Source organism: Podarcis tiliguerta, assembly GCF_965153285.1.
Source record: "Podarcis tiliguerta genome assembly, chromosome: 1".
NCBI lineage: Eukaryota > Metazoa > Chordata > Lepidosauria > Squamata > Lacertidae > Podarcis > Podarcis tiliguerta.
Genome location: NC_139534.1, coordinates 11,491,925 through 11,506,201, shown reverse-complemented (window position 1 = coordinate 11,506,201; position 14,277 = coordinate 11,491,925). Strand labels below are relative to the sequence as shown.

The window sequence follows — 14,277 nt, the reverse complement described above, 5'->3', positions numbered from 1 at the left end:
GAGCTGTGCTTCTTGTGACAACAGCAGCTGACTCAGACTTCTCATAGTAAAAGCACTCTTGTACAGTGGTATCTCAGGTTACAGATGCTTCAGATTACAGACGCTTAACAGTAGGCTCAATATAACCCTACGACGTGCAGATATTTTAAAGAGAAACTGTGGGAAAAAATCCTTTGTTACATAACCCAAAACCGAGGTGGAGGGAAGTCAATTAGTTATATGTTGTTTTGGTCTTCTGTTTTTCCCCCCCTCCTTTCCCCCCCCCTCCCCTTGTTAGTTTTGTTGTGTGTTTTGTTTTTATTTGTGATGAATTTGTTTTGTGTGTATTTGTGTGCAATAAAAATCAATAAAGAGAAATTAAAAAAAAAAACCAGATTACAAACGCTTCAGGTTACAGACTCCACTAACCCAGAAGTAGAACAGTGGTACCTCTGGCTACGTACTTAATTCATTCCAGAGATCCGTTCTTAACCTGAAACTGTTCTTAATCTGAGGTACCACTTTAGCTAATGGGGCCTCCTGCTGCCACCGGCGAGCGATTTCTGTTCTCATCCTGAGGTAAAGTTCTTAACCCAAGGTACAACTTCTGCGTTAGCGGTGTCTGTAACCCGAAGTGTTTGTAACCTGAGGTGTTTGTAACCTGAGGTACCACTGTACCTCGGATTAAGAACTTTGCTTCAGCATGAGAACAGAAATTGCACCGCCACAGTGCGGTGGCAGCAGCAGGAGACCCCATTAGCTAAAGTGGTAACTCAGGTTAAGAACATTCAGGTTAAGAATGGACCTCCAGGACGAATTAAGTTCATAACCGAGGTACCACTGTATCACATAAGGCTGCACTCATGGTAAAGGTAAAGGTAAAAGACCCCTGACAGTTAAGTCCAGTCGCAGACGACTTTGGGGTTGCGGCACTCATTTCGCTTTACTGTCCAAGGGAGCCGGCGTTTGTCCGCTCCACAGTCAGTTTTTCCAGGTCATGTGGCCAGCATGACTAAGCCGCTTCTGGCGCAACAGAACACCGAAACCAGAGCAGCGCACAGAAACGTTGTTTACCTTCCCGGCACCTATTAATCTACTTGCACTTTTTGGGGTGCTTTCGAACTGCTAGGTTGGCAGGAGCTGGGACCGAGCAACGGGAGCTCACCCCGTCGCGGGGATTCAAACCACCAACCTTTTGATCAGCAAGCCCAAGGCTCAGTGGTTTAGACCACAGTGCCACCCACATTCCATGCACTCACAGTGGGAAAGCTTAAATACACATTGTCATTAGAGGTTATGACGCAAAGCCCGGCTTTTTAAAGGAGCTGGGAAGAGGGCAAAGGGACACGAGAGGGGAAAGGAATGATGCAGAGAAAAACGGTACAGAGTTACTCAGGGATATGTTACCTCAGGAATTCATATCGGTTTTTGAACTCTCGGTTAAGTTCCTTGTCTAGCTCGTAGGCAAAAAAATCACTTTTGTCCACCACCAACAGTTCCGTTTCCTCCAGGCAGACAACAGTGGCGACCCTCCTTGTGTTTTGCAAAAGGGCAATTTCCTAATAATAAGCAGGAAGACAGGAGTAAATCTGGGTAGCACAGCCAATAGTAGGTGCCTACAGCCAGTGATATTTCAAGTCAACCTAGGATTCTTCACTTTGTGGTTCTTAGCAATGCTATAGTTCTACTATCTCTTCCTAGTCTCTCACCATTTTTTCTTTCCTCATCCACCTCCTTCGGGCATCCCTACTTTCCACAGAGAAACGTTGGAGGGTATGTGTTATGTTTTGAAGGTCTCACCCTGGCCACCAGGAATATCGTGTAGATAGTTTTCACTCAGGTCCACGTCAGTGACCTTAGGCGAAAAACCCTGGGTTGTTGTTGCTACAATGTTGACAGCCAGCTGCCTATGAAAGCAGGCCGGCTGAGCTGTTTGCGGTTCAGTTCTGTTCCAGCTTACAAATAAAGAGCTGTTTGAAGAATTGCTGTGTCGTCTGATATGTTCACCCACAACTTAACAGTATGGAGTTATGCGACCGTGGAGCCAAGGAGATAAGTAACTATACAATCTTTAGAAGACATCTGAAGGCAGCCCTGTACAGGGAAGTTGTTTAATGTTTAATGTCTTTATATATGTTGGAAGCCAACCAAAGTGGCTGAGGCAACCCAGTCATATGGTCAGGGTATAAATAATAAAAGTATTATTATTATTATTGAATAGGAAAAGGTAAAGGGACCCCTGACCGTTAGGTCCAGTCATGGCCGACTCTGGGGTTGCGGCGCTCATCTCGCTTTATCAGCCGAGGGAGCCGGCGTACAGCTTCCGGGTCATGCGGCCAGCATGACTAAGCCGCTTCTGGCAAACCAGAGCAGTGCATGGAAATGCCATCTACCTTCCCGCTGGAGCGGTATCTATTTATCTACTTGCACTTTGACATGCTTTCAAACTGCTAGGTTGGCAGGAGCCAACCTTCTGATCCTAGGCTCTGTGGTTTAACCCACAGCACCACCCGCGTCCCACTATTATTGAATATTATTGAATAGGACGCCCCTATTTTCATTGGAGAAATGTTAGGGGGTATGCTTTTCTCTTGCCCGCTGTGGCTTACAACTCTAAACCATTGTTTCCACAGCACCTCTGCTCTTTTCACAGCAGTTTTTCTCCTTCTCTGGTTATTGCTCTGCTTTCCTAGACTCTAATTTTTCTGTTTGCCCTACCCCTCTCTATCTGAGAATTTGTTCTGAGTACCAGAACAGAACTCAGATCCTGGGATTCCATGTTGATGTAAAGGCCCATGCATTAATACATATATATAAATTCTGAAATGGATGATTAATCCAGAATGCGGCAGCTGGGATGGGTGACTAGGAGCGGCTGCCGAAACCACATAACACCGGTCCTGAGAGATCTGCATTGGCTCCCAGTACGTTTCCGAGCACAATTCAAAGTGTTGGGGCTGATCTTTAATGCCCTAAACAGCCTCGGCCCAGTATAGCTGAAGGAGCGTCTCCACCCCCATCGTTCTGCCCAGACACGGAGGTCCTCTTTCGAGGGCCTTCTGGTGGTTCCCTCACTGCAAGAAGTGAGGTTACAGGGAACCAGGCAGAGGGCCTTCTTGGTAGTGGCGCCCTCCCTGTGGAACACCCTCCCACCAGATGTCAAGGAGATAAACAAACATCTGACTTTTAGAAGACATCTAAAAGACATCACCTGTATCGGGAAATTTTAAATGTCTAATGTTTTATCATTTTTAATGTCCTGTAAGCTGCCCAGAGTGACTGGGGAAAGCTAGCCAGATGGGTGGGGTATAAATAATAATATTATTATTAATAATATTATTCTTACAGATTAGGACTTACACCAAAACAAGCACCTCTCCGAACTGTAGTCGGAGCGGCTTCTACAAACGCGCTGCTACCATCCTCGTCATCAGTGATAGCAACGGAACCACAATAGATGAAATAGAAACTGTCTGCCAGGTGTCCCTTTTTGATGATGACTCTCCTGCGACCAAACCTAGAAAGCAGACAACCGGACAAGATCATTAGCTAGTGGAAATAAACCTGAACCGAAAGACGTCTGCTTACAGAAGCAACATAGCTTAAAAAAAGGTAAAGGTAAAGGACCCCTGGACAGTTACGTCCAGTCAAAGGCTACTATGGGGTTGCGGTGCTCATCTCGCTTTCAGGCTGAGGGAGCCGGCGTTTGTCCACAGACAGCTTTTGGATCATGTGGTCAGCATAACTAAACCGCTTCTGGCACAATGGGACACCGTGATGGAAACCAGAGCACACGGAAATGCTGTTTACCTTCCCGCCACTGTGATACCTATTTATCTACTTGCACTGGCATGCTTTCCAACTGCTAGGTTGGCAGGAGCCGGGACAGAGCAACGGGAGCTCACTCCGTTGCGGGGATTTGAACTGCCGACCTTCTGATTGGCAAGCCCAAGAGGCTCAGTGGTTTAGACCACAGTGCCACCTGCGTAGGAAAAGTACATCTAGACTGAGTTGTACACAAATCCCATTAGTAACTGTACAATCCACACTTTGTCATGCGGCCTGCCGCATACAGCAAACCACTCCTGGACTTTTTAAGAACGGAAGTTGACTCCAATTTAAAAAGCAACATCCCCGGTTTATGTTTGAACTGGGGGCTGAGCCCCCGCTTCTGCTGCTTGCCAAACTCTGCTCCCCACTCTCCTCCTCGGTAACCCATTAGATCTTATGCTGCTGCTATAGACATACCCTCCAACATTTCTCCAATAAAAATAAAAAGGTAAAGGTAAAGGACTCTTGACAGTTAAGTCCAGTCACAAACAACTCTGGGGTTGCGGCACTCATCTCACTTTACTGGCCAAGGGAGACGACGTTTGTCCGCAGACAGTTTTTCTGGGTCATGTGGCCAGCATGACTAAGCCGCTTCTGGCGAAACCAGAGCAGCACATGGAAACGCCGTTTACCTTCCTGCCTATTTATCTACTTGCACTGGTGTGCTTTCGAACTGTTAGGTTGGCAGGAGCTGGGACCGAGCAACAGGAGCTCACAATGTCGCGGGGATTCGAACCGCCGACCTTCTGATGGGCCGGCAAGTCCTAGGCTCTGTGGTTTAGACCACAGCGCCACTGGCAGGGCCACAGCGCCAATAAAAATAGGGACGTCCTATTCCCGAGTAATAATTTTACTATTGATACTCAGCCCATCTATTGGGTTGCCCCAGCCACTCTGGGCGGCTTCCAAGATATATAAAAAATAACAATAAACTTTTTTTAAAAAAAACTTCCCTATACAGGGCTGCCTTCAGACGGCTCAGGAGTCAAATAACTCCATACCCTCCAACATTTCTCTGAAGAAAATAGGGATGCCCTAAGTTAAGGGACGCGCGTGGCACTGTGGGTAAAACCTCAGCGCCTAGGACTTGCCGATCGCATGGTCAGTGGTTCGAATCCCCGCGGCGGGGTGCGCTCCCGTTGTTCGGTCCCAGCGCCTGCCAACCTAGCAGTTCGAAAGCACCTCCGGGTGCAAGTAGATAAATAGGGACCGCTTACCAGCAGGAAGGTAAACGGCGATCCGTGTGCTGCGCTGGCTCGCCAGATGCAGCTTGTCACGCTGGCCACGTGACCCGGAAGTGTCTGCGGACAGTGCTGACTCCTGGCCTATAGAGTGAGATGAGCGCACAACCCTAGAGTCCGACAAGACTGGCCCATACGGGCAGGGGTACCTTTACCTTTAAGGATACCGGGATGCGGGTGGCGCTGTGGGTTAAACCACAGAGCCTAGGACTTGCCAATCAGAAGGTCAGTAGTTCGAATCCCCACGACGGGGTGAGCTCCCATTGCTCGGTCCCTGCTTCTGCCAACCTAGCAGTTCGAAAGCACGTCAAAGTGCAAGTAGATAAATAGGCACCACTCCGGCAGGATGGCAAACGGCGTTTCCGTGCTCTGCTTTGGTTCGCCAGAAGCGGCTTAGTCATGCTGGCCACATGACCTGGAAGCTGTACGCCGGCTCCCTCGGCCAATAAAGCGAGATGAGTGCTGCAACTCCAGAGTCGGCCACGACTGGACCTAACGGTCATGGGTCCCTTTACCTTTAAGAAAAGGATGTTCTAGGATCAAATCAGAAACTGGGACGGCTTTTGTAAATCGGGGACTTTCCCTGGGATATAGGGGCACTTGGAGAGTCTGAATAGACCATGAGATCACCAGGGAGCCACTTCTGAGCTCCTTCCTAAATCCCACACTGTTCTTTCTGCCAATCTTCGTGCCAAGCAATCGTGGCAGCTGACATGGATCCTGAGGCCTGCCAACCCCTACTTTCTTCTCCCAGCGGCTGGGCTGAGTCTCCATGTTAACTGGCACTGCCAGAAGCAGCAAAAGCAGATTGCCAAGCTGGTGGGCAATAGTGGCGCCAGCTAGCCTGGTCTTCTCGATTCAAGGCTGGCAGGCAGAGGAGCAGGTGGGCCTCTTTTTTAAACTGAGACTTCCAGATCTAGCTCTAGCTCTTTTTGGACCAGGATCGAACCAGCGTCAGTAACCCATCCCCTGGTAACTGCACAAGTGTGGTTTATCGCGATGGCCACTGCAAGCGCTGTGCTTCAAAACAGCCAGGGAGCTGCAGCTGGTGCAGAATGTGCCCACCTGACTATTGCAAGGGGTAAGTATGGGAGGGCATAATAGCAATCCTGAAAGCAGTGCCTGTGAGCTACCAGCACTGGCGTACAAAGGGGGGACTGGGGAGCGCCACTGTACTGTTATGTACTGAAGTTCTCACCCTGGGCCAGCAGGGGATACTGTAAATAGTTTTCACTCAGGTCCACATATGCAAATAAGGAATTGAAAGTGACATTCAGTGATTGGATAGTTACAGAAAGTTGTTACTGTTGCATTGTAGTGGAGCTCTATATAAGCAGGCTGGCTGAACCCTTCAGCCCAGTTCTGTTCTGGGCCTGTGAAGAAACAAGAGCTGTTTGAAGAATCGCTGTGTCGTCTGATATGTTCACCCACAACTTAACAGGTACCATTTGGGGAAAGGGTGCCATCTCGGCCGCTGCCCCCGGGACATGTGCCATGCCCCCGTGGGCAATGCACCACGCCCCCGGGACGCGTGTCAGCCATGCCCCCGCCTGTTCTCCGCTCCGGGGGTTGCAGCATGTTGCTCCGCCACTGGCTACCAGGCTCGTTTCAGGGTATTGGCATTAGAATTTAGATCTCTGGACAATTCAGTAAGATGAAATCAAATTACAGAAATACACTGAATTGCTACAAAGCCCACCATCGCCACCCTTCCGGTTACCGTTCGAAGCGAATCACTTTGGCCAGAAGACTTTGCAGGGTTGGACTATATTGTCGAAAGCTTTCCACGAACTGCAAGCGGTTCTGCAAATGTTTTATTTCAGAATCAGTCCTCCACGCCGGTGGCTTCTTGGTGATTTGGATTGCTTTAAAAGGAAAATGCTCCTGTGAAGATACCAAACACCGTTTAGATTAATAGACAAGCACATTTATGTGGGTCTGCGAAGGCATTCCTATGCTCCCGACCGACTTGAGCATCATTATTTTTCTCAGGAAATAAAACCAAATGACTCCCTTCTTGCCTTTTAGGTGCACCTGCAGAACATTTTATACAGCTGTCCGTGAGATTGTCTCACTCTGAGAATCACAATTCAACTGAGAAAGCAATGGCGCATTTTTTATTTTTTATTATGATTTTTTATTAAATTTTCTGTTTTACAATGTCAGATAAACATTTTACATATGTAAGATATCCATGGCTTCCCTCCCTCTCTTTCCATGGTTCATTTTGCATATCTTATATCCCTGCATACAGTGGTGCCTCGCAAGACGAAATTAATTCGTTCTGCGAGTTTTTCGTCTTGTGAATTTTTCATCGTGCGAAGCACGGTTTCCCATAGGAAATGCATTGACGGTTTCCCATAGGAATGCATTGACGGTTTTAAGAAAAAGGCGCAAGACGTTTTCGTCTTGCGAAGCAACTCAAAAAACTCTTTCGTCTTGCGAGTTTTTTGTCTTGCGAGGCATTCGTCTTGCGAGGTACCACTGTATTTTACAAAAACTATACCAATCGGTTTCCCATTATTACATCCATCAAAACTTATTTACACAGCTGTCTTAATGCCGCCAGCGTTTTCAGCTGTACACAATTATTTTCCATATATTCAATAAACATTTCCCCATTTTCTTTAAAACATATGTTCTTCTTGTTTTCTTCTTCTATATGTCAAGTCTGCAAGTTGTGCATATTCTGTCAACTTACTGTATTTTTCCGTCTATAAGGCGAGGTTTTAACATCAGCAAAACATTGTGCCTTAATATAATAAGAAGAGAAGCTTATGGGGGGATGTTAAAGGCGCAGAGTGGGGATATTACGTCAATCGCCACGCTCCTCCTGTGTAACGTTGTGCTGCCTGCATACAAATGGAGCCGCGCAAAGACACCGCAAAGCAAAAACGGACTGCCTGCAGCCTCTCTCTCCGCTGTAGGGCAGGCAGAGTGGGAGGAGGGAAGCAGAATCCCCGCGACGGGGTGAGCTCCTGTTGCTCGGTCCCTGCTCCTGCCAACCTAGCAGTTCGAAAGCACGTCAAAGTGCAAGCAGATAAATAGGTACTGCTCCGGCGGGAAGGTAAACGGCGTTTCCATGCGCTGCTCTGGTTTGCCAGAAGCGGCTTAGTCATGCTGGCCACATGACCCGGAAGCTGTACGCCGGCTCCCTCGGCCAATAAAGCGAGATGAGCACCGCAACCCCAGAGTTGGCGCGACTGGACCTAACGGTCAGGAGTCCCTTTACCTTTATATATAGGCTACCTACATTCTGCATGGACTGGTCGCATGGTAACATGTGCAAATAGCTTTAGAAACCTATTAGGTCCATAAATTACCATATAGCATATATTCAACACAAAAAACAGCAACAATTTGTTGTTGACAAAGGACAGCTGGGCATATAAAGGGCCCCATTACCTTCAGTAGCTTAGGGCCTCATCAAACCTAAATCTGGCCCTGCCCCCAAGCCCTACCCCATGGCACTGCTGACTGGTAGCTACGCTCTCTCCCGCTATGTGTAGATCTTTGGGTATGAATCACACCAGGGTGGTCCTGCAATCTCTCAACTTTTCTTCTTCTTCTTCAATGGTGATGCTTCAAGATGGCCTCTGCTTTGATCTCATGATGGGGAGGTGTTATGTACTGAGTTGAATAGGATCCAAAATGCAGCAGTCTGATTGGTTCTAGAACAATAGGATTCAGAATGCAGCAGTATGATTGGTCCTAGAACAATAGGATCCAGAATGCAGCAGTCTGATTAGTCCACAGGAGCCACCCAATCCAGCTCCAGGTGGAAGTGAATCCGCAACCTGATTGGCCTACAGGTGAATCCCGGAAATAGAAGAAGAAGAAGAAGAAGAAGAAGAAGAAGAAGAAGAAGAAGAGTTTGGATTTGATATCCCACCTTTCACTCCCCTTCAGGAGTCTCAAAGCGGCTAACATTCTCCTTTCCCTTCCTCCCCCACAACAAACACTCTGCGAGGTGAGTGAGGCTGAGAGACTTCAGAGAAGTGTGACTGGCCCAAGGTCACCTAGCAGCTGCATGTGGAGGAGCGGAGACGCGAACCCGGTTCCCCAGATTACAAGACTACCACTCTTAACCACCACTCTGGCTCTCAAATAGCCAATCCCGTGGGGCCCGATGTGTAAATAATGTATATAAAACAGATACTTTGGGGGAACTTCCAATCCTTCTCACCACTATGAGCTGAATAAAGAGCATGAAATCCACTCTCGACTCCGAGCATATTTCAGGAGGTCACTTGGGAAGCAAAAGAGCATTTCAGGATTGTGCTAAGGTGAGCCACATCATGGATGAGAGGATGCAGGCAGGGCCATGTATTCAAAGACCACTTCTCAAGGAAGAAGCAGTGTCATCCTAGGCTTTTTAAGCCACTTTCCCCAGTAACAGCAAAACACAACAAACGGTTATACTCAAGCAACTGAACTAAACCCACAAACACAAATGCCTAATGTTACTGTAAGGGCAAAAAAAGACATAAGATGGTTTGTCCTGACCTTTGAAACACTGAACTCATGGCGATCAAACACAGCATTGGTAGTTTTCTTGTCCTGTAAGTTAGACAACGAGCTGCAATTAATTTCGTTATGCATCACACAAGAAGAGAAAGCTTAAGTACGTTAGCTCTTTTAAAGAATTTTATTATAATTAAGAAGTCCTATGACCCTTTAGCGTTGGTGGTATAGTGGTGAGCATAGCCGCTTTCCAAGCAGTTGACCCGGGTTTGTTTCCCGGCCAACGCAGAGAGTCTTTCTAGGGACGCGGGTGGCGCTGTGGGTTAAACCACAGAGCCTAGGGCTTGCCGATCAGAAGGTTGGCGGTTTGAATCCCCGCAACGGGGTGAGCTCCTGTTGCTCGGTCCCTGCTCCTGCCCACCTAGCAGTTCGAAAGCATGTCAAAGTGCAAGTAGAAAAATAGGTACCACTCTGGGGGGAAGGTAAACAGCGTTTCCGTGCGCTGCTCTGGTTCGCCAGAAGCGGCTTAGTCATGCAGGCCGCATGACCCGGAAGCTGTACACTGGCTCCCTCGGCCAATAAAGTGAGATGAGCGCCGCAACTCCAGAGTCGTTCGCGACTGGACCTAACAGTCAGGGGTACCTTTACCTTTACCCCTTTATGACCCTTTAAGGACTTATACGTATAAGCTACGCAAGGTCCGGTGCAGTTTCAAATTGGATGGGGTAATGGCACGTTGAGATTACTGCATCCCAGGGGGTTGGACTAGATGACCCTTGGGTCCCTTCCAACTTACAGAGAATCATACTGTGTTTCTATTCTATGATTTCAGCACAAGCCAACTTCATTGGGTGCAGCAGGTTCCTCAACCTCTGCTTCAAAGGCTCAGGCAATCATAATTATTTTATTAAATAGAAAAAGCACCAATGAGCAACGAGAGCACTCGTAAATACAAGACTTTTGGTTGTGGTGTTTTTTTGTGTGTGTGTGTGTTTTGCGATATTCCTTACTTCTTCAATCGCCCCACGAGTGTCTTTCTCTACCAGGTGAAAACACGAGAATCCTTTCAGTCCACGCCGGAAGCACCGACATACCTTGATCATCAGGATAACATTCTTAAAAAACCTGTGGAAGTTCTTTGGGGGTGGGGAAAGGAAACATGCAATGAAAAAAACAATGGTGTCACTTCCGTTTTGAGGAGCAAGGATAAAGATAGATAGATAGATAGATAGATAGATAGATGATAGATAGATGATAGATAGATTAGATAGATAGATAGATAGATAGATGATAGATAGATAGATAGATAGATAGATAAATAGATATAGATAGATAGATATTAGATGGATTAGATTACACACACATGCACGCACACACACAAAACCAGATGTCTACACTACCATGTTCCACTCCTTAGACTGACTAATATAATATCAGATTTTTCTCTTTTCCTTCCATTACGGTGTTACTCCTTTGTCCTACCCAGGGCCGGCCCACTCATGAGGCACAGCGAGGTGACCACCTCAGGCGGCACAATCCACAGGGGCGGCAGATGCCCATGTAGGTCTTCATTCCTCCTTTGTTCCTGATATGTTGATCTCTCCTCAATCCCTTCTTCCCTGGAGGGGAGGGGGGCACCGTTTTGTGGTTCGCCTCAGGCGCCAAAATATATTGGGCTGGCGTGCTGCTTCATCTCGCCTCTGAGGTATTTTTGTTCTCTCATTGCTCCTTACCCATCAATTCTCCCTCTTATCCCACACTGCACCTCCCCCCCATTAAAACCAATTTTATGGCCGAAAATAAGGCTTCTTTCTTAGGCCACCGGAACCTTGTAATTTTACTCTTTCAAACTGCAGAGATGGCAAGCCTAAAACATGCTCGGGGAGCGAGCTCCATAAAATTTATTGGGACTTACTTGTGAGAAGACATGCGTAAAAGATCAGGGCTGTTAAAAATCCATCTGTTCAGCTTGGTCTTCTCTGATAAATCAGTTTTGTACTCCTCCTCTTCCTCATCTGATTCACATTTTTCTCTCTTACACTCCTTCCCTCTTTAATGTGCATCTGTCTTTCATTTAGAGCCAGTTAAATTTATTTTATTTTCTTTGCCAGTCACTACCTACCTCCAAGGGGCTCAAACAGAAAATTAAGTGTCTCACGCAGGGAATAATACATACCTGATATGCAATTCGCCGTCCCCTGGAAAATCGTCTAGAATCTATTAAGACAAAATTACACAGCCTGCTCTTAAAATCTTTGACCTGAACTTTGTCCACCTGTTAAGAGAATGAAAAGTCCATTTCCTCTCCCTCAACTTATAGACAGGTGGGAAGATACCTTCTAGATCTCGGGATAATTTTGGTTTGGCTTTTTTGGGCTTCCTCTCCCAGCTGCGCTGTGGTGCCTCCCATATTCTTCCAGAGGACCCCACAATCTTGAGTAGAACTTCAGGGTATACTGATTTTCTATAAGACATCCTCATTAAACCATTGCTGTCCAGTTTTTGTTACCTGTGCTGTCCTCCTGTGGGGTTTGTTTTTTTTTACCAGGCCTAATTTATGTGGATTATTGGGGGGGGGGTAATAAAATTCAATTGTGACATCAGCCTAGTCCAGGGGTCAGCAAACTTTTACAGCAGAGGGCAGGTCCACTGTCCCTCAGACCTTGTGGGGGGCCGGACTATATTTTTTTGGGGGGGATGAACGAATTCCTATGCCCCACAAATAACCCAGAGATGCATTTTAAATAAAAGGACAAATTCTACTCATGTAAAAACACGAAATTTCCTGGACCGTCCATGGACCGGATTGGGCTGGCGATTGGGCCGGATCTGGCCCCTGGGCCTTAGTTTGCCTACCCATGGCCTAGCCAATGTGGACATGCAAAGCACTGTAGCCTTATCAAGGCTCATATAGTAAAGGTAAAGGGACCCCTGACCATTAGGTCCAGTCGTGGACGACTCTGGGGTTGCAGCACTCATCTCTCTATACTGGCCGAGGGAGCCGGCGTACAGCTTCCGGGTCATGTGGCCAGCATGACTAAGCCGCTTCCAGCGAACCAGAGCAGCGCACGGAAACGCCGTTTACCTTCCCGCCAGAGTGGTACCTATTTATCTACTTGCACTTTGACGTGCTTTCGAACTGCTAGGTTGGCAGGAGCAGGGACCGAGCAATGGGAGCTCATCCCGTCGTGAGGATTTGAACTGCCAACCTTCTGATCGGCAAGTCCTAGGCTCTGTGGTTTAACCCGCAGCACCACCCGCGTCCCTAAGGCTCATATAACTTCACATTAAACACTTTCTCTTTGTATGTTCAGCCCATTTTATTACTCCCTGTAGACTCTGTCTGGGAGATTTGGGATGAATAGCCTCCTAGAAGCTCTTTGAATAGTTTATATGAATTGCTGAAATGCAGTGGTGGCCAATGGCCAGTGGACTTGATGTAGCAGTGATCATGGCAGCTAACGGTAGCTAATTTGTGGAGCTAAATGCATTTGCTATTGCCGCAAAACAATTGCCCGAAGGCAAAGTTGTGAGTCCGAAGCTGCATACACACTAACCCATTTGTAGCACAAAAATGTATTGTTTTGAGCTTAGCTGGGGTTATCCAGTATGGTGCCTGTAAGGGTAAAGGGACGCCTGACCATTAGGTCCAGTCGTGACCGACTCTGGGGTTGCTGCGCTCATCTCGCTTTACTGGCCAAGGGAGCTGGTGTGCAGCTTCTAGGTCATGTGGCCAGCATGACTAAGCCGCTTCTGGCAAACCGGAGCAGCGCACGGAAACGCTGTTTACCTTCCTGCTGGAGTGGTACCTGTTTATCTACTTGCACTTTGGTGTGCTTTCGAACTGCTAGGTTGGCAGCAGCAGGGACCGAGCAACGGGAGCTCACCCCGTCGCGGGGATTCTAACCGCTGACCTTCTGATCGGCAAGCCCTATGCTCTATGGTTGAACTCACAGTGCCACTGGCATCCCCATGTGCATTGCACCCAACGCCCCCTGCCCCCCGCATTCCTTCAGGACAGGCGGCAGGTATTGGACGATCTAAGGGTGGGCTGCTCCCCCCCCAGCCCAGGGGTTTTTTGGGGGAGGATAACTACTCCCATATTATCCTCGTTATCCGAACGAAAGGGCTCTGCTGTTATGGGACAGCCATTCGCCATGCCAGTCAAACAGGAAGTGCTCAGCATGCTGTTTTCAATCTAGATTGATTCTAGATCCTGCCACCCAAAAGAGTGACAGTTGCATGCCCCTGCCCTTGCTTGGGTTACCCGTGCCTTTACTTCTCCGCACATGCCCCTGGCAAATGAAAAATAAAGTGGCAATTCCAAGCTTGTAATATGCCCACCCTTGGCATCACTGGGCATCAATGCACACCATTGCTGCAATGCTTTTTTAAACAAACACACACACACACCTGACTTTATTTTTACAGAGTGTTCTGAGCCTGCGGGAAAGAGTGCGATATAAATATACCAGTTGCACCAATGCTAAGAGACAAGGCTCCAATAGGTCTATCCGTGGCTATTAGCTACGAAAAGCAAACTTCTGCAACAAAATGTTGCAGCATGAAGTGCTTCTGTTCAGGATGCACCACTCTATTCCCTCTCTAGACCGATATTTGGTTTCTCAGAACAGTCAGTCAGCATTCTGTGTCCAGCGAGCATTCCAATGGGTTGCCTTGTTTTTGCTTTTGGCAAGTTCCCAAAATTGGGGGGGGGGGGAGAGAGAATTGCCCCTAAATGTTTTTTTGCAATTCTGCAAAT

The 14,277-nt window shown here is 47.6% G+C and overlaps 1 protein-coding gene across 6 annotated transcripts in view; it reads right to left on the bottom strand.

Annotated features, from left to right (window-relative positions):
* The window catches only part of LOC310662349 (cyclic nucleotide-binding domain-containing protein 2-like), a 622,152-nt gene that overhangs the window by 18,580 nt on the left and 589,295 nt on the right, over window positions 1–14,277 (bottom strand). For 3 of the 6 annotated variants that reach the window (XM_083409150.1, XM_083409152.1, XM_083409148.1), the window contains exons 2-7: window positions 11,692–11,732; window positions 10,526–10,651; window positions 9,558–9,611; window positions 6,772–6,935; window positions 3,340–3,496; window positions 1,387–1,538 (exon numbers count right to left, since the gene is read on the bottom strand). In XM_083409150.1, the coding sequence (XP_083265276.1) occupies window positions 1,387–1,538; window positions 3,340–3,496; window positions 6,772–6,935; window positions 9,558–9,611; window positions 10,526–10,651; window positions 11,692–11,732 (694 nt within the window). Of the gene's footprint in view, window positions 1–1,386; window positions 1,539–3,339; window positions 3,497–6,771; window positions 6,936–9,557; window positions 9,612–10,525; window positions 10,652–11,691; window positions 11,733–11,851; window positions 12,061–14,277 lie in introns of those variants that run through there. The other 3 variants (XM_083409147.1, XM_083409151.1, XM_083409149.1) reach the window with 3 other exon arrangements.